This window comes from Phyllobates terribilis, unplaced genomic scaffold (genome assembly GCF_046119375.1).
Source record: "Phyllobates terribilis strain yellow unplaced genomic scaffold, ASM4611937v1 Scaffold_2__4_contigs__length_985480577, whole genome shotgun sequence".
In the NCBI taxonomy this organism is placed as follows: Eukaryota; Metazoa; Chordata; class Amphibia; order Anura; family Dendrobatidae; genus Phyllobates; species Phyllobates terribilis.
Window position 1 is genome coordinate 848286382 of NW_027362762.1, and position 25231 is coordinate 848311612.

General features: G+C 46.1%; 1 protein-coding gene across 3 annotated transcripts in view; it reads right to left on the reverse strand.

Moving 5' to 3' along the window:
* Positions 1 to 7754: 7754 nt before the first annotated feature.
* The window catches only part of LOC141233053 (cytochrome P450 2J4-like), a 79272-nt gene continuing 61795 nt past the window's right edge, over positions 7755 to 25231 (reverse strand). For all 3 annotated transcript variants that reach the window (XM_073667855.1, XM_073667856.1, XM_073667854.1), the window contains 3 exons: positions 14453 to 14637; positions 14161 to 14302; positions 7755 to 8058 (listed from right to left, as the gene is read on the reverse strand). In XM_073667855.1, the coding sequence (XP_073523956.1) occupies positions 7880 to 8058; positions 14161 to 14302; positions 14453 to 14637 (506 nt within the window). In that variant the 3' untranslated portion in view covers positions 7755 to 7879. The remainder of the gene's footprint in view (positions 8059 to 14160; positions 14303 to 14452; positions 14638 to 25231) is intronic.

The following is a 25231-nucleotide window of genomic DNA, read 5'->3' on the forward strand; positions in this document are numbered from 1 at the left end:
AGTTGCACCTTGGTGCCTCTTGCGAAGACGGCCGCGGAAGAGAAAACCTGTCTGGCATGGCCTACTTGCGGCCCAAAGTAGCTAGCTTCAGCCTTGCAGCCACGCCCAGGGCCAACGCAAGGGGTTTGCTTTGGACAGGTCCCCTACTTCGCTTAAAACTTTACCTTGGGTGATATGGACACCCGGTTGCGGACACGCCGTGACCTTTAAAGAACTAAAGCTTCTTGTAAATATGTTATTGTATTATTGTTATACCCTGTATTTATGTTTCTTTAAAAAAAATGTGTTTAGTCCCGGAGTACTAAAATTTACTAGGGGGGAATGTGGCACCCCAGGGGTCTGGTTACCACAGTAATAGAAATATTATGTCTGAGAGCAAGTGGGAGGTTTCTCTGGTCAGGAGCCCTAAGCATGCAACACGGCCCACCCAGACCTGGGAGGGGAGGAATCTGCCCTTATAAACTGGGTCTGGGGCGGGATTAGTGAGTGATGTCCCAGACAGAGACGCAGTCTGGTCTGGAGGACAGCAGACACAGGGAAAGGAAGACCTAGGAGCTCTGTAGGAACAGTAGCTGAATACCAGGGGCTGGAGCTGAGCAGAGTTCGCCCTGGTTGAAGACACTAAACCCGGACAAGGAGTCCGAGGCTGTGGGGACATCCAGGTCCAGCAGCAGAATCCAACCGGCAGGGGATTCCATGTCCTCTGGCCTTAGAAGCCCGGAGGCACGGTCACAAGCAAGGGACCAGCACCGCCATCGTGAAGCGGAGGCTAACGGAAGGCCCCAAGTCACCGGCCATACGGGTGAGCACCACACGGTATACTCAGGGACGTGGGCTACTTCTACCCGCATAGAGCAAGGTAGCCAGGAAAGAGTGCAGATAGTCGGGGAGGCCTACAACTCCACCTGGCCAGGGGAGATCCTGCTTGCTCACAGACTGACCAGGCCCCTACTGCTAACCAGTACTCCCGGGAGTGTCTGCTTTATACCATCAGTAAAGACCCTGAACTGCACCACACGTCTCTGTGTTTCATCGCCGCACCAGCACCATTACTACTGGGACGCTCACACCATCACTCCCATCATCCACATTAGCTGCCCTGAGGCAATACTTCTCCCGTGGGGAGTTATCCCATACTCGGCTGCGCAAACTACATCAGCCTCAGCGGTCTGCAGCGCAGCGGCGGTCCCCACTGACCGCAATCCACGGGTGGCGTAGTCGGACATTGTTATTACTTAAGACTGCCACTGGTTTGACCGCCCTGGGCACGGACCAGGTCACCGCCACGGAGGACTACAACCCCCAGCGATCCGGTTCCGGGTATCCCCCTGCACAGCACAGGCCCAGGGGGCGCGTCATATACGCCGTACGCACCACATAAACACGCACACTGTATACGCCGTATGCACCACACACTGTATATGCACCACTTCACACACACTGTATATGCCGTATGCACCACACACACTGTATACGCCGTACACACCACCACACACATATACACTGTGTTCCAAATTATTATGCAAATAATATTTTCTCAGATTTTCCCAAATTACCTATATGAATTGCAGTCATTGTAATTTTCCAGTCAAATAACTATTAGAATACAATTGAAAGGTTTTTGTACAAACTGCCTATGATAACAGTATATTTTTAAAAAAATAAAAAACTCAAACTGCACTCAAAATGCATGTTCCAAATTATTATGCAAAGCAGAGTTTTCAACCTTTTCATTTTAATAAAGAACAAAAAAATGGTCATTTTTGAAATTATAAGCATTAGCAGGTTATTACAAACTGAAATCAAACAGTTTTCAACTCAAAACTTTATTCTAGGTGATGTTACATTTGCACATAGGACCGCTTGTTCGAAAGGAGTTTCTGAACTCTCTCGTCCATTGAATTTGTCAGGTTTTGGATGGTTTCTGCTTTAATTGTTTTGCATGAGGACAGAATACCCTCCCAGAGCTGTTGCTTAGATGTGAACTGCCTCCCGCCATCATAGACACTCCTTTTGATGATGCTCCAGAGGTTCTCAATGGGGTTGAGGTCAAGGGAGCATGGGTGCCACACCATAAGTTTGTCCCCTTTTATGCCCATAGCAGCCAGAGATGCAGATGTGTTATGTGCAGCATGAGACGGGGCATTATCATGCATGAAAATGATCTTGCTGCGGAATGCACGGTTCTTCTTCTTGAACCATGGAAGGAAGTGCTGTTTGAGAAACTCAACATACATTATGGAGTTCATCTTTACCCCTTCAGGGATCCTAAAAGGGCCGACAATCTCTCTCCCCATGATTCCAGCCCAAAACATTACTCCACCTCCTCCTTTTTAGCGCCGTAGCCGTGTTTGCATGGGGTGTCCATCAACCAGCCATCTTCCACTCCATCCACCTGGACCATCAAGATCATTTCATGCATGATAATGCCCCGTCTCATGCTGCACATAACACATCTGCATCTCTGGCTGCAATGGGCATAAAAGGGGACAAACTTATGATGTGACACCCATGCTCCCCTGACCTCAACCCCATTGAGAACCTCTGGAGCATCATCAAAAGGAGTGTCTATGATGGCGGGAGGCAGTTCACATCTAAGCAACAGCTCTGGGAGGGTATTCTGTCCTCATGCAAAACAATTAAAGCAGAAACCATGCAAAACCTGACAAATTCAATGGATGAGAGAGTTCAGAAGCTCCTTTCGAACAAGGGGTCCTAAGTGCAAGTGTAACATCACCTAGAATAAAGTTTTAAGTTGAAAACTGTTTGATTTCAGTGTGTAATAACCTGCTAATGCTTATAATTTCAAAAATGACCATTTTTTTGTTCTTTATTAAAATGAAAAGGTTGAAAACTCTGCTGTGCGTAATAATTTGGAACATGCATTTTGAGTGCAGTTTGAGTTTTTTATTTTTTTAAAAATATACTGTTATCATAGGCAGTTTGTACAAAAACCTTTCAATTGTACTCTAATAGTTATTTGACTGGAAAATTACAATGACTACAATTCATATAGGTAATTTGGGAAAATCTGAGAAAATATTATTTGCATAATAATTTGGAACACAGTGTACACTCTGTATACGCCGTACGCACCACACACACACATTGTATATGCCGTACGCACCACACACACACACTGTATACACCATACACACCACACACACTATATACACCGTACGCATGACACACACACTGTATACGCCGTACGCACCACACACACACTGTATACGCCGTACGCACCACACACACTGTATACGCCGTACGCACCACACACACACTGTATACGCCGTACGCATGACACACACACTGTATATGCCGTATGCAACACACACACTGTATACGCCATACGCAACACACACTGTATACGCCAAACGCACCACACACAGACACACTGTATACGCCATACGCACCACACACACACACTGTATACGCCGTACGCACCACACACACACACAGTATACGCCGTACGCACCACACACACACTATATACGCCGTACGCACCACACACACACTGTGTACGCCGTACGCACAACACACACACTGTATATGCCGTACACACCACACACTGTATACGCCGTACGCACCACACACACTATATATGCTGTACACACACACTGTATATGCCGTACACACCACACACACTGTATACGCCGTACGCACCACACACACACTGTATATGCCATACGCAACACACACACTGTATACACCGTACGCACCACACACACACACTGTATACGCTGTACGCACCACATACACACACACAGTGTATACGCCGAACGCATCACACACACACTGTATACGTCGTATGCACCACCACACACACTGTATACACCGTACGCACCACACACACTGTATACACCGTACGCACCACACACACACTGTATGCGCAGTACGCACCACACACACTGTATATGCCATACGCACCACAAAATGATGTTGAGAGACTTCACCCAAGGGAAGTTTGATTGGGACGATCCACTCCCAGCAGAAAAGGCAGACTTGTGGACAGAGTGGGAGGAAGTCTCTTGAAGCCTTGACCGACCTTCGTGTGAAACGGCCCTATGCTCTCGTGCCATCCACAGAAGTCAAGACTCAAAGACTTTGTATCTTCTGTGAAGCATCAGTCAAAGCGATCGCAGCAGTAGCGTATCTCAAGACCACAGACGTGAGCGAACAAAGTCATACCGGGTTCATCATGAGTCGGACAAAGCTGGCGCCACTCCGTGAACACACAATACCCAGACTGGAACTCTGTGCTGCCGTCCTTGCAGTTGAGTTGGCCGAACTTATCTTGGATTGGTTGAATTTGCAGATCAAAAATGCACAATTCCACATGGATAGCAAGGTGGTGCTGGGATACATCTGCAACGAGACGCGACGCTTCTACATCTACGTTAGCAATCGGGTACTGAGGATAAGAAGATCCACTTGCTCTAATCAGTGGCACTACGTGTCTACTCACCACAATCCTGCAGATTATACGACTAGATCCGTCGCACCCAGTCATCTTAAAGGCACTACGTGGTTCACAGGCCCTTCCTCCTTGTACTATTCGACGCCCCATAGGAGCAAGCCTGATACATTTGAACTAGTGGATCCGGATGCTGATGAAGAGTTTCGTCCTCAAGTGTCTGCCCTACATACAGTGATTTCAGGTCATTGCCTCGAATCTCATCGGTTCAGCAGGTTCTCAACCTGGAAGTCACTCATTCGAGCCATCGCTTGCCTACTTCACGTGGCTCAGTCCTACAAGTCTGCAATACCTACAAGTCAGAGACCTTGTAAAGGTTAGCATCACTGCAAACTTGCGTTCACTGCCCCAAACCTAGAAAAGACCAAGATTACGATACTTCGTGTAGTACAAAGGGAAGTCTACGACAAAAAAATAGACAATCTCAACAAGGGACAACCTGTTCTTAGAAACAGCGCGCTGAAGAAGCTCGACCCAATAGTCGACCAAAACGGACAGTTGAGAATAGGTGGCCGCCTTCAAGAAGCGTAGAAGTTTCAGAGAAACACCCGGTAATAGTTCCGGGACGGCATCATGTCACGACCCTTCTCATTCAACATCATCATGCCCTAGTGAGACACCAAGGACGTTTGTTTACCGAAGGGAACCTATGTACAGCCGGTCTATGGATAATTGGAGCGAAGAGAAGAGTAAGCAAACTCATCTTTAACTGCGTTACGTGCCACAAACTTCGTGGCATGTTTCAAAAGCAGCAGATGGCCAATCTTCTACCCGACAGACTTAGTACTAAACCCCCCTTCACCAACATCGGACTAGGTGTGTCCAGCCCTTGGTCCGTGGCTACACGACGCACTAGGAAAGTCCATGCCGAAGCAAAGTGTTGGGCAGTTCTATTCACATGTCTGTCCATCAGAGCTGTCCATATTGAAGTAATCGAATCTACAGGAGCATCGAGCTTCATAAATGCACTTCGAAGCTTCATTGCGATCAGAGGCCCTGTGAAGCATATTCGCTCTGACAGAGGCACAAACTTTGTTGGAGCAGCAAGAGAACTCCAAATCCCTTCCAATCTAGATGTTGCTAATGTAGAAAGGTACTTAGGTGAGCAAGGATGCACTTTGACTTTCAACCTACCACATTCTTCGCACATGGGAGGTGCCTGGGAAAGGATGATAGGTATAGCAAGCAAAATACTAGACTTTATCTTCTTGCAAGCGAACACCAGACTCACACATGAGAGTTTGATTACATTCTTGGCTGAGACCTCAGCTATCATAAATGCCAGGCCGCTGACAGCACTTTCCAGCAATTCCGGAGACCCGATAGTCGTTACTCCTGCAGTATTGCTCACACAGAAAACCTGTGTCCCAAGTGCTCCACTTAGAGAGTTCAACGACAAAGACCTCTACAGAAGACAATGGAGGCAAGTACAAAGCCTGTCTAATGCCTTTTGGGACAGATGGAGAAAATAGTATCTCTCCGCTCTACACACCGGGACGAAGTGACAGAAAGACCATCCTAACATCAAACCCGGCGATGTTGTACTCGAGAAAGACAGTCAATCGCATCGAAATGAGTGGCCACTCGGACTAGTCACCAAACCCTTTCCCAGCAAGGATGGGAAAGTACCAAAGTGGAGGTGAGAGTTGGTAAGCTTGGGAAGAACAAACTGTTCCTCAGGCCAGTTACCGAACTTGTGTTGCTGCTTTCCCCGAAAGAGTCAAATGATGGCATCCGTTGATGCCAAGCGGGAAGTGTTCTGTCTACTCATGAGCAGCTAAGGAAATGTTCATAGAGTTATGCTAGTTACGACCTGTAGAGGTCATCAGTTGTCTGTTTATGTTGTTTAGAAGCTGCACATCATCTAGTAATACTCTTATAGTCACAAGAGTCTGTCCCCTTTAAGAATAATGTCTGCAGAGGGACTGCCCCCCTCCGAAGCAGATAAGATGTGTGTCTGGCTCTACACTCTATACAACTTTTCCCTTGTCAGATGATTTCGGTAAGAACAAATACAGTTTCATGTTTATGTGAAATACTGTAAAGTGAAGTGTATTGTGCTCTGAGATGCACCATTTTGTTAATGCCTCTTGCACTGTACTCAGGTTGATGCATTCTGTATAGAATAGAGCATGTATAGAATAGAGCATGTGGCAGTGATCTTTACCCCAGTTACTCCTGTTTACTGTAATCTGTATTATCACTATGTTAGTGCTAGCTTTTTTAATGTACCCAGTACTGACTGTCATCATTCTGTATTGTGTTATAGTTTTTACCACTATCAAGTTCATACCATCACCATTAAATCAAGATGTTTTCTGGCAAAACTGAGACGAGTCTTTTTGCTCAGCAGTGGTTTTTGTCTTCCAACTCTGCTATGAATGCCATTTTGCCCAGTCTCTTTCTTATTGTGGATTTATGAACACTGACCGTAACAGAGGCTAGTGAGGCCTGCAACTCTTTGGATGTTGTTGTGGGATCTTTTGTGATCTCTTGCATGAGTCGTACCGGCCCTCTTGGGGTAATTTTGGTTGGCCTGCCACTCCTGGAAAGGTTCACCATTGTTCCATATTTTCACCATTTGTGGATAATGGCTCTCACTGTGGTTCGCTGGAGTCCCAAAGCTTTAGAAATGGCTTTATACCATTTTCCAGACTGATAGATCTCAATTACTTTGTTTCTCATTTGTTCCTGAATTTCTTTGGATTGCAGCATGATGTCTAGCTTTTGAGGATCTTTTGGTCTACTTCAATTTATCAGACAGGTCATATTTAACTGATTTCTTGATTGAGAACAAGTGTGGCAGTAATCAGGTCTGTGTGTGGCTAGGGAAATTGAACTCCGATTCCCAAAGATGTAATATACCACAGTTAATTTATGTATTAAGAGGGGGGGCAATCACTTTTTCACACAGGGCCCTGTATGTTTGGATTTATTTTTCCCTTAATAACAAAGACCTTCATTTAAAAACTCAATTTTTGGTGACTTGTGTTATCTTTGTCTAATATTTAAATTTGTTTTGTGATCTGAAACATTAAATATGACAAACATGCAAAAGAATAAGAAATCAGGAAGGGGGAAAACACTTTTTCACACCACTTTATATTGTGTGGGTGGGTAACATGTGGAGTCATTACAGACCAAACCCTTCAAGGTGTCAGAATTAGTTAGAATTTACCCTTGAAATGACAACAAAAATAGTGTTACAAACATAGGAAAAGTACTTCATAAAGTGTAACAGTGCTGGTGCATCATTTACATATACCCATGATACAGGTGATTAAACTAAAACTGTATTATTTTTCACATTCACTTTTAAATTTTGATTTGTGTTGGAAATCTATTGAAACAATAAGCACAATATTTATTCTTAATAATAGGACACAGTAGACTTGTTGTTACAGGTTATCTGGGGACAGAGCAGATCTTGAAAGGGTTAGGCTGTAATGTCAGCTTATAGATACGTTTTGTGTTGACTTTAGTCACTCCTTCTGGTAGCTGGAAGCTGAATGATTGCATCAGAGTGCTGAAGAAGATAAAGAGCTCAAGCCGAGCAAGTTGTTCTCCCAGACATACCCGAGAACCTGTAGGTAGAAGAAATAAATTATACAGTAAGGCATACTGCAGAGCACAACAAAAGGGGAAATTAATAGATTATCACTGCTCCAATAACTGGATCATTGATATCTAAACAGGAAGGCTAAAGAAAGTAGCTGAATGGTAGGTTACAAGATGTACACTGGCTCTATATTATAGCGAATATCGATAAGAAGTAAATAATGATGGTTCCTATTGAATGATTGCAAGTAGAGTTATTGACAATGGGGAGGAATTGATCCAGGAAGAATAATTGAAAACTACCGGTATATATTTTTTCAGTTTACAAAGAATAACCTTTTTTGGTTAAATTGAAATTCCCCTGTCCAAAGGTATGTCCGTTGTACAGCAAACCAAAATGGACTGCTTCTCCTCCCTCTCTCAGCCACTTTAAATGATCAAATGAAGGTCTCAGGCCTCTGTTCTCAAATAATCCCAAAAGGAGGTGATCCCAGCCTACTAGACATTTGCGATATAGTCTAGGGTACATTAAAAGGTATTAATCAGAACTAAGCTGGATCCTTTCTCTTCCCCAGTACAATTGAGTTGTTTGGGCACAGATAGAGGAGAGTCAGAAGGTCTATGGTCCAGGAGTGGACACAGACACAAGAGGCCCCTGTGCAAGAACAATATATGGGCCATTTGCAGTCCAATAGCTCATCATAATGCAGAAATCCCCCTGATTTGGAGGTGGCTTGGGCCCCCTTTTTCTATTGGACCCCTGCACACATTGCACTAATGGTATGTCCACCCCTAATATGGTCCATCCATGAGGTCACCTTACCGAGGTTGGATGGCTTATACATTTTTTTTTTATCAAAGCCGTTAACTAAGCACCTCACTTTTTTGTGTGTGTAGCAATAGCAGAATTTAAGGATTTCAGTGAACTGATGCATTTTCTTAGTATATATGTTGTAAGTGTTAGAACCCTCCTGTTAGTTCTTTTTCTATTTTGTTGGTCACATGACTTTCTGCCTATTTAATCCAGCTCCGTCCTCCTGGCCTTGCTGGACTTCAGTGTTACATTTACTCTTAAGCTAGCCAGGTGCCTTGTACCTAACTCTGTAGTTTGCTTGGTCTTTGGACCACTAGTACTTTTTGTTTGTTTGTCTTTGCTCTGCTACAATTTCTGCTAGGAGGTGTCCAACTATATCCCAGTCCTTAGTTCTTGTAGGGATCCCTCCCTTATATCTATAGGTCTGCGTTCAGACTAGCCGAGGACTTAGGCGGGTCTGTTCACAAGGAACAGGTCCCCCGCTGCATCGTAGGTAATCAGCTTAGTCCTATTGCAGGGACAGTTTTCCTATCTTTCCTTAGTGCTTGTAGAAGATCATAACAGTAAGTCCAGCCCAAAATAAAACACTCTAAGGAAAGTAATCCAGATATCAGCATGGTGTCGGTTCTGGAGTTGGCTCAACGCCTGCAGGGACTGTCTTTGCAGGTGGCCGAGCTCCAGCAACACGTGAGTAGCTGTCCTGGAGCGCATTTTGTCGAACCGAAGGTAGGACTGCCAGATTTTTTTTATGGTAAACAGCAAGATTTTTTTTCCTTTAAAAACGCTTGTTTATTATATTTTCGTTTAAGACCCAGATCCTCTGGGAATGAAACACAGCGCATTGGGTTTATAATGTCACTTTTGCGCAAAGAACCACAGGGATGGGCCTTTTCTCTACAACCTAATGATCCATGTTTTAGATCTGTGGAAGATTTTTTTTCTGCTATGGGGTTGTTGTATGATGATCCTGATCGAGTCTCATCTGCAGAAACGGAATTAAGACGTTTGAAGCAGGGATCAGGTGATGTGGAAAATTATTGTACATACTTCAGAAGATGGTCGGCCGAAGTGGAATGGAATGACTCAGCATTAAAATGTCTGTTTCTTGCTGGTCTAGGTGAAAGGGTTAAGGATCTGCTGATTGCCTTCCCAAAACCTGGAACCTTGCAGGAGGCAATGCAATTAGCTATACGTGTGGACAGGAGACTGCGCACTAGGATTAATGAAGAGAAATCTACTGCTATGGCAGCTCCTAGTTTTCAGAGGGTCTGCTCGGAAGGTGGAGAACCGATGGAGATTGGGGCGATGTCACCCCACTCTCAGGAAAAAGACCGCAGGTTTGCTAAGGGATTATGTTTTTATTGCGGTAAATCTGACCACTTTATTAAGAACTGTGTGCTTCGTTTGAACAAAGAAAAAAAAAAAAGAGGTCAGTTACGCCCGTATAGCTTGTTTAAACTCAAAAGGAGTATTTCTTTCTGGAAGCACCTCATTCCAGGAGGAGTTGATTGAATTTCGGATATTTGTGGATTGTGGTTCTACACTCAATGTGATTGATAAGGGATTTTTGGAAAAATTTAAATTAGAATCCAAACTTTTGTCATCTCCTATTTCTGTGGTTGCTGTTGATGGCTCTCCCTTGAAATGTATTACAAGGTTTTTGAATTTCCCCTCACCATTAATGGTATTCACCAAGAGAATTTGGATTTGGCGGTATTAAATAATTTGCCTTCTCCAGTGGTTTTGGGGTTATCTTGGTTAAAATTGCACAATCCTGTACTGGACTGGTCTACCCATGAAATTAAGTCTTGGAGTCCTAAGTGTCATGATAAATGTTGTAACGGTCGCATTGCTGCTGTGGAAAGAGGGGAATTACCTGTACCTATTCAGGATTTTTGGAAGGTTTTTTCTGAGGAGGAGTCGCAAGTTTTGCCTCCTCATAGCGACTATGATTGCACCATTGAGTTTGTTCCTGGAGCTACTCTTCCCAAGAGTCGCTTATTTAATCTGACTATCCCTGAGAGAAAGGCCTTGGAGGAATACATACAGACAAGCTTGGCCACCGGTCACATTAGACCTTCTAAGTCTCCTGTGGCTGTTGGATTTTTTTTTGTAAAAAAAAAGGACGGCGGTTTACGTCCATGTCTGGACTTTCACGAAATTAATAAAATTACCGTACGCAATTCCTAACCACTGCCATTAATTCCTGACTTGTTCAACCAGTTAGTGGGGGCCAAGTGGTTCTCTAAAATTGATCTCCGGGGGGCATACAATTTGTTACATATGAAGGAAGGTGATGAATGGAAAACTGCTTTTAACACTCCGGTGGGTCATTTTGAGAATCTGGTTATGCCTTTTGGTCTTACCAATGCACCAGCGTTTTTTCAGAACCTTATTAATGACATCCTAAGACCGTTGATTGGTAAGAATGTGGTGGTGTATTTGGATGACATTTTGATTTATTCGCCGGATCTGGAGTCTCATTGGCAGAGCATACATGAGGTATTGCAGTTGTTAAGTGACAATTCGCTTTTTGCTAAGCTGGAGAAATGTGAGTTCGCTGTGCAGAGAATTCGTTTTTTGGGCTACATTATCTCCAGCAAGGGCTTTGAGATGGACCCGGTGAAGGTTCAGGCGGTACAGGAATGGCCTAGGCCTATTGGTTTGAAATCGATACAGAGATTTTTGGGTTTCGCCAATTATTACAGAAAATTCATTAAGAATTTTTCCATAATTGTTAAGCCGCTGACCGATCTCACCAGGAAAGGTGCGAATACGGTTCAGTGGACTACGGAGGCCATTGAAGCTTTTGTGTATCTCAAGGAGAGGTTCAGTTCTGCCCCCATCCTCATGCAGCCTGATGAGACCAAGCCTTTTTTGGTCGAGGTTGATGCTTCTTTGGTGGGGGTCGGGGCTGTTTTGTCTCAGGAAAACAAGGATGGAGTACATCCCTGTGCCTTTTTTTAAAAAAAAATTTCTGAGACCGAACTTAATTACGATGTTGGTAATCGGGAATTGCTGGCTATTAAACTCGCATTTGAACATCGGCGTCATCTCTTGGAAGGTGCTAAATTTCCCATTCAGGTTTTCACTGATCATAAGAATCTGATCTATCTTGATGCTGCCAAGCGCTTGAATGCCCGTCAGGCTAGGTGGGCACTTTTTTTTTCGCGGTTTAATTTTTCTGTTACTTACATCCCGGGTACCAAGAATGTAAAAGCTGATGCTTTATCTCGCAGCTTTTCTCCCATGGTTGCTACCGAGGAGGAGGAGAGCATTTTACAGGAAGGTGTTGTGATAGCAGCATTGGACTCCGTTTTGGAAGATGGAATTCTGAAAGCCCAGGAGGATGCCCCATCTAACACTCCCCATGGGAGGTTGTTTGTGCCTAGGAACTTTAGGAGAGATTTGTTTGTGGAGTGTCATGAGTCTTGGTTGGCAGGTCATCCAGGAATTTCTGAGACTAAGAGACTTGTAGGTCGCAGCTTTTGGTGGCCTGGGTGGCAGAAGGAAGTCATTAAGTGGGTGCGTCAATGTACTGTGTGAGCTAGATCTAAGTCTTCACATGCTCCTGCTGCGGGGTTGCTTTGCCCTCTGGAGGTTCCTAGTGCACCTTGAACGCATCTTGCTATGGATTTTATTACTGACCTTCCTGCCTCTGAGGGTTTCACTGTCATCTGGGTGGTCGTGGACCATTTTAGCAAGATGTGTCACTTGGTTCCTTTCATCAAACTGCCCTGCGCTAAGACAGTTGCTAAGGCTTTTGTTAAGGAAATTGTCAGACTCCATGGCGTTCCTACCGACATTGTTTCCGATAGGGGACCTCAGTTCGTGGCTCGTTTTTGGCGTGCCTTTTGTGACAGGTTGGGAGTTCATTTGTCATTTTCATCTGGATATCATCCTGAGTCTAATGGACAGACAGAAAGAAAGAACTAGGATGTTGAACAGTTTTTGTGTTGTTTTGTGGCTGACAATCAAGAGGGGTGGTCTGAGTTTCTGCCACTTGCTGAATTTGCTCTTAACAACCATACATCCTCTTCTGCTGGGTATTCTCCATTTTTTTGTTGTACTGGGAGACATCCGTCGTTTGGGTCATTCTCCAAATTGGTATCGACTGTGCCGGAGGAGGAGAATTTTTCCGGTGATTTGGAGAGAGTTTGGACTGATGTACGTTGTAACCTTCAAGAGGCTAACGAAAAATCTAAGAGGTACTTTGACAGGAAACGTCAAGAGGTTTTGTTTACGGTTGGTGACATGGTTTGGTTGTCCTCTAAGAATCTGCGGTTGAGGATTCCTTCTAAGAAATTGGGCCCGAAATTTGTAGGGCCACTTCAGGTAGTTAACCAATCTGCTGTTAGGTTGGAGGTTCCCACCTCCTGGAAGATTAATCCAGTGTTTCATGTTTCCTTATTGAAAAAAGCTGAGGTTTCGGATAGGGACGCCACTGTCTCTGTTCCTCCGGTGGTGGAAGACGGTGAATATGAAATTTCTCGCATTCTTAATTCTAGATGGCATAGAGGGAGATTGCAGTATCTCGTCGCTTGGAAAGGTTTCGGTCCCGAGGATAACTCCTGGGTAAAGGCGGATGATGTCTCTGCTCCTAGACTTGTCGGAGCGTTTCACAGGAGGTTTCCTGATAGACCTGCGCCTGGAGGATCCGGAGGATCCTCATAGAAGAGGGTGTACTGATAGAACCCTCCTGTTAGTTCTTTTTCTATTTTGTTGGTCACATGACTTTCTGCCTATTTAATCCAGCTCCGCCCTCCTGGCCTTGCTGGACTTCAGTGTTAAATTTACTCTTAAGCTAGCCAGGTGCCTTGTACCTAACTCTGTAGTTTGCTTGGTCTTTGGACCACTAGTACTTTTTGTTTGTTTGTCTTTGCTCTGCTACAATTTCTGCTAGGAGGTGTCCAACTATATCCCAGTCCTTAGTTCTTGTAGGGACCCCTCCCTTATATCTATAGGTCTGCATTCAGACTAGCCGAGGACTTAGGCGGGTCTGTTCACAAGGATCAGGTCCCCCCGCTGCATCGTAGGGAATCAGCTTAGTCCTATTGTAGGGACAGTTTTCCTATCTTTCCTTAGTGCTTGTAGCAGTTCATAACAGTAAGGGTACCTACAAAGAAAAAACTGCTTAACCTGCAAGAAAAAAAAGTGCCTGGACAATGAAAATAATTTGAAAGTGGTTCTGATATGCAGAAATACTGCACATCCGCATTGCTGACCCTATTTGTATGTTAAATGCTTGTTTTCCACTCAATTTCCCATTTTATTTGTATTTTTTTAAAAAGCACAAATGATCAACTATTCTTACCTGCAGAGAATGGCATGAAAGCTTCATTCATCAAAAAGTTCCCATCACTGTCTAAGAAATTCTGGGGGTTGAACTGATTGGGTGCTTTCCAGTACTGTGGATCATATAGCACGGAGTCCAAATTGGCCAGAACCATTGTATCCTTATGGGAGATGTACATGTGCAAGAAAAGAGGATTTCATCACTTACAGTATCAATGACAAAGACTGTTAGAACTGCAGAATATCATTTTATATGAAGGCACATTTTCTTCATAATCTTCATATTTGTTACTATTTATCACAATACTCACCTTCTTCAGGGAATAGTTACGAACTTTTAAATCTTTGATGCAAGTCCTTGGAATTCCCACAGCTGCAATATTCCCAGAACGTAGAATCTCATGAATCACTGCATTAGTGTAAGGAAGATGCTTTCGGTCTTCATAGCAAGCCTGGGATCCATTAAGTACAGTCTCTAATTCTTTCTGTACACGCTCTGTAAGACATAGAAGATTAAAGCAGCACATACCAAACTTTAGACATTGCCCTGGCATAAAATATTGATGACATATCCATTAGATAGGTCATCATAATCAGATCAACACAGGACGCCTGCACCACAATGGAGGATGATTTTGAGGGTTCTAGATAATTTAGTGACAAATAATGTATAATTGGTGGAGAAAGGTTGAACTTGATGGACCTATGTCTTTTTTTCAACCTATGTAACTATATAAGATCAGCTCCTATTCAAATGAATCTGTAGTACCCATCAGTAGCTGCTACACATTGAATAAAGCTGTGCTGTTCAGCTCCGTTTTATGTCATATATGGCCACTGCCATAGCTAATAACACACATCTGATATCGATGACCTATCTTCAAGTTCGATGATCAATATTGTATGCCCAGACAAACGCTAAATTTTAACCCCTTTACCCCCCAGGGTGGTTTGCACGTTAATGACCAGGCCAATTATGACCACTGTCACTTTATGAGGTAATTACTCTGAAACACTTCAACGGATCCCGCTGATTCTGAGACTGTTTTTTCATGACATATTGTACTTCATGATAGTGGTAAAATTTCTTCGATATCACTTGCGTTTATTTGTGAAAAAATTGGAAATTTGGCAAAAATTTTGAAAATTTCACAATTTTCAAAATTTCAATTTTTATTCCGTTAAATCAGAGAGATATGTTACATAAAATAGTTAATAAATAACATTTCCCACAAGTCTACTTTACATTAGCACAATTTTGGACCGAATTTTTTTTTTTTTATTAGGGAGCTATAAGGGTTCAAAGTTGATCAGCGATTTCTCATTTCTCCAACAAAATTTATAAAACCATTTTTTTAGGGACCACATCACATTTGAAGTGACTTTGAGGGGCCTTTATGACAGAAAATACCCAAAAATGACAGTATTCTAAAACTTCACCCCTCAAGGTTCTCAAAACCACATTCAAGAACTTTATTAACCCTTCACGTGCTTCACAGGAATTTTTGGAATGTGGAAGAAAAAAATGAACATTTAACTTTTTTCACAAAAATGTTATTTTAGACCCCAATTTTTTTATTTTTTCAGGGGTAACAGGAAAAAATGGACCCCAAAATTTGTTGTGCAATTTCCCCTGAGTATGCAGATACCCCATACGTGGGGAAAAACACTGTTTGGGGAGCACAGCAGGGCTCAGAAGGGAAGGAGCGCCATTTGACTTTTTGAATGTAAAATTTGCTTGAATAATTAGCGGACGACATGTTGCGTTTGGAGAGCCCCTGATGTGCCTAAACAGTGGAAACCCCCCACAAGTGACACCATGGAAACTAGACCCCTCAGGGAACTTATCTAGATGTGTGGTGAGCATCTTGAACCCCCAGGTGCTTCACAGAAGTTTATAACATGGAGCTGTGAAAATACAATTTTCACATTTTTCCCACAAAAATGTTTTTCAGCCCTCAGTTTTGCATTTTCATAAGGGTAACAGAAGAAATTTCACCATGCAACTTGTTGTGCAATCTCTCCTGAGTAAGCCGATACCCCATATGTGGGGAAAAACCACTGTTTGGGCGCACGGCAGGGTTCGGAAGGGAAGGAGCGCCATTTGACTTTTTTAATGTAAAATTTGCTTGAATAATTAGCGGATGTGCCCATGATGTGCCTAAACAGTGGAAAACACCCACAAGTGACACCATTTTGGAAACTAGACCCCTGAGGGAACTTATCTAGATGTGTGGTGAGCACCCTTAACCCCCAGGTGCTTCACAGAAGTTTAGAACATGAAGCCGTGAAGATAAAAAAATCTAACTTTTTCCACAAAAATGATCTTTTTGCCCCAATTATTTTAGTTTCACAAGGGTAAGAGGAGAAAATGGAACCTAAAAACTGTTGTGCAATTTCTCCTGAGTATGCCAATACCCCATATGTAGGGAAAATACACTGTTTGGGCGCACGTCAGGGTCCAGAAGGGAAGGAGCAGACGCCATGTCGCATTTCGGGAGCCCCTGATGTGCCGAAATAGTGGAAACCCCCCACAAATGACCCCATTTTGGAAACTAGACCCCTCAAGAATTTTATCAAGGGGTATAGTGAACATTTTGAACCCAAAGGTACGACAGAATTTGATAACATTAGGTCAACATATTGAATAAGTTGTCTTTAGTCTTGAGCGCAAGTGCTCGCTACCTGAGTTTGCATCGGGTACACACCAAGTATCGCGGGTGCTCGAATTACATGCTCGAGTCCCCACCCCGCATGTTTCACGGTTGTTAGACACCCAAAAGAAAACATGCAGGGATCGCTCGTGCATGGCTGGCGATCCCAGCAACCTTTTTTTGGCAGTGAAGCATATCGGCGGAGACTCGAGCATGTCACTCAAATACCCACGATACTCAATGCATACCCGAGTACCCGATGCAAACTCAAGTAGCGAGCACTTGCGCTCAACACTGGTCGCCATATTGTCATCTTTTTTTTTTTCTTTACTTTTGAAAAAAAACCAACCCTAGCCCCAACCCTAATACAACCCCAACCCTAACCCTAGCACAACCGTAACCCTAGAGTTTATTTTTTTACACCATTCCTTAGACTACTTTATTCTTCGGTGCGATTACAGCAACACCAGATTCATATTGGGTTTTTATGACTGACAGCTGTCACACACTAAAAGACGCTTTTTTTTGCAAAGACTAGTGTTTGCATCATCATATTTTGAGAGCTATAATTTTTCCATACTTTGGCCGACAGAGTCATGTGATGGCTTGTTTTTTGCGGGACAAGTTGACGTTTTTATTGGTACCATTTTCGGGCATGTGACATTTTTTGATCGCTTTCTATTCTGATTTTTGGGAGGCAGAATAAACAAAAACCAACAATTCAGGAATTTTTTTTTTCATTTTTTTTATGCCGTTCTGTGTATGGTAAAATTGATAAGGCAGCTTTATCCTTCGGGTCAGTGTATTTACAGCGGTACCGCATTTATATAGTTGTTTTACGTTTTGCCGCTTTTACACAATAAAAACGATTTTCTGGAAAAAATAATTTTTTTGTATCGCTTTATTCTGAGAGCTATAACTTTTTTTTTTTTCGGACAATGGAGCTCTGTGGTGGCTTGTTTTTTACGGGACAAGATGACGTTTTTAGCGGTACCCTTTTTATTTACATTCGTCTTTTTGATCGCGTGTTATTCCATTGTTTTTTGCTTTGTTTTTTATTTTATTTTTTTACCGTGTTCACTAAAGGGGTTAACTAGTGGGACAGTTTTATAGGTCAGGTTGTTCCGGACACGGCAATACCAAATATGTGTACTTTTATTGTTTTTGGGTTTTTTTTCATAATAAATAAATATTATGGGTTCAATATATTTTTATTTTTTGGGGATTATTTTTCTCTTTTTTTTTTTTTTCACTTTTCTACTTTTTTTTTTTACTTTTACACATTGTCCCACTATGGGACTTTCACTTTTTGCAGCCTGATCAGCTGTATAGCATAGAGAGCAGCAGCTCCCTTTGTCATGCAGCCTGTCAGCGCTGCACACAGGGGAGACATTACTTTAGTCGCGCACTGCGCATGACCAAAGGAACGTCCTGCCTCCTGGTGACCCGGATGTTGTCATGACGACATCGGGTCATCATGGCAACATCCAGAAGCCGCCGCAGACATTGCTGGACGCCGGCAGGAGAGGTGAGTATACCGATCACCTCCCCCTTGCCACCGCAATGCTGCGATCGACTTCAATCGCAGCATTGCTGGGGTTAATGTGCAGGGAGCGGTGCGGGACCGCTCCCAGCACATAGCATCGGGTGTCAGCTGTGACAATCAGCTGACACCCGGCGGTGATCGCCCCGCACCGCTTATGTGCGGGCGCGATCGCAGCGCGCGTATTAATACGTAGCTGGCCATATAGGCCCAGGGCACAGCTACGTACTATTACTGACAAGGTCGGAAAGGGGTTAATATTCTCCCATGATCTCTTTCTTTCAACTTTCACCCTTGTGCTAACTCATGCCCACAAATATCCTATATGTTCACTCATGTGCCCACTCATATGGTTAGCCACTGCCTGATATAGCAGCATCAGGAGTGCACACATGGAACAGTGGGGCAATGATGCTGCTCGCCTGGACTGTCAATTAGTCAGAAGTGCCCACCCTCCTAATAACCAGGGAGTCAGGAGGCTGGGGAAGGGGTGTGCTCTGGAATTAAGAAGCTAGCATGACTCTTAACGGTAAGGCTATGTTCACACATGTTGTGTTTTTCAGCGTCTTTTGCTGCAGATTTGTATGCAAGTTTTCTGCTGCCTTTTGCAGTACCAGCAAAGTCTATGGGAAACCAGAATTCTCTGTTCACACATCATGTTTTTTTTTGTTGTTGCTTTTTGTGCCTTGGTTGGGTTTTTAGAAAATAGAGCATATCACTTCTTTCAGCATTTTTTCAGCGTTTTTTCACCCATAGGAAGTAATAGGTGGTGAAAAAAGCGGTGAAAAAACGCATCAAAAAAGCACCAAAATTTGCATCAGCGTTTTTGATGGCAAAATAGAACAGTGTTCTTTTTTTTCACAGGACTTTATGTACATGTATAAATAGAGACAGAAGGAGAGTGAAAAAAATGCTGAAAAAACAAGCAAAAAATGCATCAAAATACGCAGCAAAACCTGCGTTTTTTTAATGCAGCTGATTTCCTGCCAGAAATTGTTAGGCTATGTGTGAACATAGCCTAACAATGCTGCATCTTTCTGTGAGCTAGAGTTGATGGCCCCAGGCTATGTGGGAAAGTCAAGTGAACATGGAAAAAAAACACTTTTAAGTTAGCTTAGTTCAGTTTGAGCTACCTGGTTGATGAAAGAATGTCAGAATAACATTTACAACTAATGCACAGGCAAGACAGAAATGGAAAATTATTCAATTGATTTTCCCTGTAAATAGGGTCACAGCCTCTGTGGTCACTCAGGTAGCGGTAACCCCACATAAGGTAGTTAAAAAATGATTCAGGAAATGAATCAAATTTCAGGTAATTTTTGGGAGCAATGATGTAAATCCAGATTGGATAAAGCTTGAACATATTTATTTGATCCATGTGTTGTTACCCAACTTCCCAGAAGCCGATAAACTAAACCAATGCACTACAACTTTCAACCTTCTAATTTTGGGATGACTACTTGGCTGTCTAGATTTGGTTTCCTTAAGTTTTGCTGATTCTAGACTTCATATTTCCCACATGTGTTTTCCCTTTCTGCCTGCAACATACTTATCAAGTGAACATAAAACTGTGATTCCAATCCAGCACCCACTAATTACCCTGCTGTCCCTTTCAGGATTTCCATCTCTCCATGATCACTGTACGTGAAGATCAATGTTTTGCATCAAATTTTTACACTCATAGTAGTACGTACTTGAATAAAAAGAAAACAGCAGAAAATTTTAAAGAAAAATGTTTTCCTTAAAAAGAACCTGTCACCAGAAACAACGCTGTTAACCTGCAGATATGCTGTTAATCTGCAGGTTAACAGCGTTATAATGCTGCCCGGCGCCTGCACTCAGCCGAATGCAGCGGGGAGAAAATGAACTTTATTCTCCCTGCCAGCATTCGCTGTTCAGTCATAAAGGCAGGGGCAGCGCCGGTTCAGTCAACGCTCTAAGAATACAGCGCGGCCGCTGTAACTGCGCCCCCGGCCCTGATTGACACTCCCTCTGAATTAGGGCTCAGTTATCATTCAGGGCCGGGGGCACAGTTACAGCGGCCGCTTTGTATTTTCAGAGTGATGACTGAACCAGCGGAGCGCCCGCCTCCATGACTGAAACCAAATGCTGGCAGGGAGAATAAAGTTAATTTTCTCCCTGCTTCATTCGGCTGTGTGCAGGAGCCGGGCTGCATAAGAACACTGTTAACTTTCAGCATATCTGCAGGTTAACAGATTCCCTTTAAGTATTGCACATAAAAGAAAATACCCCTTTCTGATGTTGATGTTCCATTAACTTTCAAACACTGAAACTTTTCTGAACCATTGTGAAGAGCGCTAGTCTTTGGTGGGATTGTATTACGTGTATTTCTGTTACATACCCTCTGGCTGCTGGGCTCTCATGAATTGAACAATTTATGTGCCATGTACCTTCATTTTATAAGTTTATTCTATATGTCAATGTAGCACCCTGAGGATTCGGCTGCTACAGGGGTATTGCACCTCAACCCAGAGGTGTGATATTCCACTCCCGGGTAAGGAAGGAGTGTGGAACTGAGCTCAGATAGACTGCATGCACTACATACATCCCATTCCAGAGGAGCAGGCCGACGGTACTCCCACTTAGAAATGTGCAGGTACAACCGAGCCTGTTCCTGGCTGGAGTGGGAGGGGGGTGGTACATCCCATGTAGTGTAGGGGCAGATAGGGGGAGCAGTCTGGGTAGTGATAGGAGCTCATTGGGTGCTGGTCACCTGAGCTCACACATAGAGGGATATATAAGGAGGGCACCAACTTAGATCAGGGTCAGACGCTGAGAACAAGTCAGTTGGAGAGAGAAAAGGAAACAGCAGCCCTGGAGAGAGAGAGAGGAGAAAGAAAGAGAAAGACCCAGAGGGGGAAGACTGAAGGGACCCAAGAACCCAAATTAGAGCACCGGGTGAGGAGTCAGCACAAGGGTACCGGAACCCAAGCTGGTGGGGGCAAAAACATCCCTAGCCAGAGACCGGAGGCTGTGGGCAGCATCTGCCACGGCCACCCACTACATCCACCCTGAAGGCATACCACATGGAGGGTCAGGGAACCTAAGGCCAAGGGTTGCCCAGCAGAAGGCCCGAGGGAGCTGGACCTAGGTGGATCACTGGTGGGGACGGCTGAAGAAAGGACAGAGGGAGAGCTCAGGGCCACGCTCCGGACTTGTTTGGGGGTTGGCCGGATCCAGGACCTGGTGGACGCAGCACGGCTCGGGTGGTCACTAACAGCTGGAGTGACCGAAACATCCGCAGTAAGTAAACTCCCTTAACTGCACAACCCGAGTCTGTCTTCATTGCCGGCTGCACCGCACCACCACAACCCCCATCCTCTGCGCCTGTCCCCTCTGAGGCTATACCCCTCCCGTTGGGGGTTATCCCACCAAGCTGCACATCCACCATCAGCCTCAGCGGACCCTGCTGCAGCGGCGGCCACAGTGACCGCATTACAACGGGTGGCGTAGTCGTAGTCACAGCCGCTCGGAGACTACAACCCCCCATCTGATCCGGTGCCGGGTATTCCCCTCAAAAAGGAATATGTCCCAGGGGGCGCGTCAACTTTGGCGTAGTCGGCAGGATTACGTGCCCGCAACACCCGGGTACTGCGTGCCTGAAGAAAAGTGCAAGTTTACCTCAGAAAGAAGTCTCCCGCCGGTTCCGGAGGGTCCACGCCATCGGACTCCATCACCAGTCGTTTCCCGCCGATTGTCCGCCATTTCCAGCTTGTTCCCGCCATCTGCAGAGTTTCCCGCCACTGGGCGACGCTTCCCGCCAAAACCGCAGATTTCCCGCCTTGGAAGAGCAGCGGACGCCATTATGGGCGTGCCAAAGGAGGGCAGGAGGCCACCTCCCATCGTGGGCCAGGACAGAAAATGGCGCCAAAAGTGGAAACCGCCCCCACCAACAGAGACTGTGATGCTGGAGGTGTCTGTCAGCGTGAAAGAACTCCCCCTGGAGCTGACAGTCACCGAGTTGCCCCGGGACCGCCCTCTAAGTGGGAGGAGACGAAAGAGAAGAGAAAAGATGGGTGTCGCTTGGAGGAGTCTGGAGCGAGCGCACCCGGAGGCAGGAAGCCTGGAAAGGAGCAGCAGAAAAGCTCACCTGGAGATGGAAAGAGAGCAGAACAGCACCGGCCCGCTGGCCAGGAGTCTGCTAGAGACCGAGGAAGGAGGGCAGAGCAGCACCGGCCCGCTGGCCAGGAGCCTGCCGGAAGCCGAGCAGAGCAGCACCGACCCGATGGTCAGGAGCCTGCTGGAGTCCACAACCCCGCTAGGCTTAGCGGAGATCCTGGCGCAGCTTCCCCGAGATCGGGAGTGCGCGCGGAGTGCCCTGGAGGGCCTCGCGGGAAGGATGGCCCGAGTGCAGAGGGAGATCCTGGCGGAGTGGGGCCGGGAGATGGCCCAGCAAGCTGGAACCCGTCCACGGAACCCGCTCCCTTGGAAGAAGACACCGACTGCCTCTGCGGATGACGCGGGAGGACCCAAGGCCGGAGACGGCGCAGAAGAGGGAGCGAGACGCATGGCAGCAGGTAAGGGGGACGCCTATACCCCATACCGGAAGACCGCTTATCTGCCCCAGCTCCCCGTCGCAGAGCCCGAAGGTCCCCCGGCCGTACCCGAGACCGCCATGACACCGCCACCGACTAGGCCCCGACCGGAAGCCGCCGTCGCGACCCCGGTGACGTCACGCGTCGTGACCCGGAGCGTGACAAAGCAGGAAGTACCACCAGCCGGGTCGCAAGGCCTAGTACCTCCGGGCGCCGCACCACCAACAGCGCCCCCTACCTCCGCGGAGCCTCCGGCCTGGCCGCAAGGCCAGGTAGCCCAGGGCGCCGCCGTCCTAACGGTGCCCTTCACCTTCCAGGTGCCCCAGGCCTGGCCGCAAGGCCTGGGCAACCCGGGCGCCACCACCACCGCGCCCGCGCCCGCAATACCTAGGGTGCCACACCTGGGGGAGGACCTCTTCGGCCAGCTCACATGGCCGGACGGGCGGCCCTTCATAAGGCCCGAAGGGTACCCTGAGCTGGAGCGGCAGCAAAGACTAGGGCCCTTGTGTGAGCCCCTAATCCCGGCTCCGAAGCCCGTGGCTCGGGTCTCGCCTCCTCTAGCAGAAGCCCAATTCGTGTGGGACCCCACGGGAGAAGATTTGATGGGGTTCACCGGAGAAACTCGGGCAGCCGCAGCTGAACGTACAGAGTGTTGCCGTCAACAGCTGGCAGAGTTTAAGAGAGAACGGGAGGAGAGGCGGGTCAGAGAACAACAGGCCCAAATCCAGAGCGCGGAGCAGAAGAGCCGGACTAGGAGGAACCCCCGTGCAGCGCATTGTCCCCGCACCATCGGGACAGTGATAAAGTTCAACCCGCAGCATGGGTGGGGCTTTATTCGGGACCGTAACAACCGCGGTGACGTTTTTGTGACTCGCAGAGACGTCGAGTCCCACCTGCCGGAAGGTCACAAAGGCCGTGACCTCTACGTCGGAGACGAGGTCACCTTCACCCGGCACAAGTGTGCCAAAGGACCTTACGCCCTCCACGTACACCGCTTGACGGAGGAGGAGTTGCGGTACGGAGAGGAGGAGCCAGAGGACCCGGACGGGTCTGAAGTAACAACCAGCTATAAGCAAAGAGCAGGAGGAAGACGCCGTTGAGTGCGGCAGAGCAGGAGTTGTAAATAGTTACCCAATCAGGGTATAAAGGAACTGAAACTGTTGCTGCTAAAATAGTCCCCGTTGGGACCAGGGAACTGTTTACCCGTTAACCCCTTCATCCTACAGGCTGAGGACTGTGAGCAGCCATTCCCTTCCCTCTACCTGGCCGAGGACTGAGAGCGGCCAACTTCCCCTGTATATAGTTGCGCGTCCTAAAGCGCCCCTACCGGTTTTATAAGAAAACCAGATTTTTCTAAGAGACTGTCGCACTTTTCCCGGACACACGTTGCACAGTGTCCGGAGGAGGAACCTGAAACAAGAGACGACGAGAATGTTTATATGAAAAGTTTTATATATATATAATGTTTTATATGTTTTATTATGTTTATGAAAAAAAATGTATGTTTTTGGTGTTTTATGTCTTACAGCCCGAGGACGTGCTGTGATTTACCAGGGGGGAATGTAGCACCCTGAGGATTCGGCTGCTACAGGGGTATTGCACCTCAACCCAGAGGTGTGATATTCCACTCCCGGGTAAGGAAGGAGTGTGGAACTGAGCTCAGATAGACTGCATGCACTACATACATCCCATTCCAGAGGAGCAGGCCGACGGTACTCCCACTTAGAAATGTGCAGGTACAACCGAGCCTGTTCCTGGCTGGAGTGGGAGGGGGGTGGTACATCCCATGTAGTGTAGGGGCAGATAGGGGGAGCAGTCTGGGTAGTGATAGGAGCTCATTGGGTGCTGGTCACCTGAGCTCACACATAGAGGGATATATAAGGAGGGCACCAACTTAGATCAGGGTCAGACGCTGAGAACAAGTCAGTTGGAGAGAGAAAAGGAAACAGCAGCCCTGGAGAGAGAGAGAGGAGAAAGAAAGAGAAAGACCCAGAGGGGGAAGACTGAAGGGACCCAAGAACCCAAATTAGAGCACCGGGTGAGGAGTCAGCACAAGGGTACCGGAACCCAAGCTGGTGGGGGCAAAAACATCCCTAGCCAGAGACCGGAGGCTGTGGGCAGCATCTGCCACGGCCACCCACTACATCCACCCTGAAGGCATACCACATGGAGGGTCAGGGAACCTAAGGCCAAGGGTTGCCCAGCAGAAGGCCCGAGGGAGCTGGACCTAGGTGGATCACTGGTGGGGACGGCTGAAGAAAGGACAGAGGGAGAGCTCAGGGCCACGCTCCGGACTTGTTTGGGGGTTGGCCGGATCCAGGACCTGGTGGACGCAGC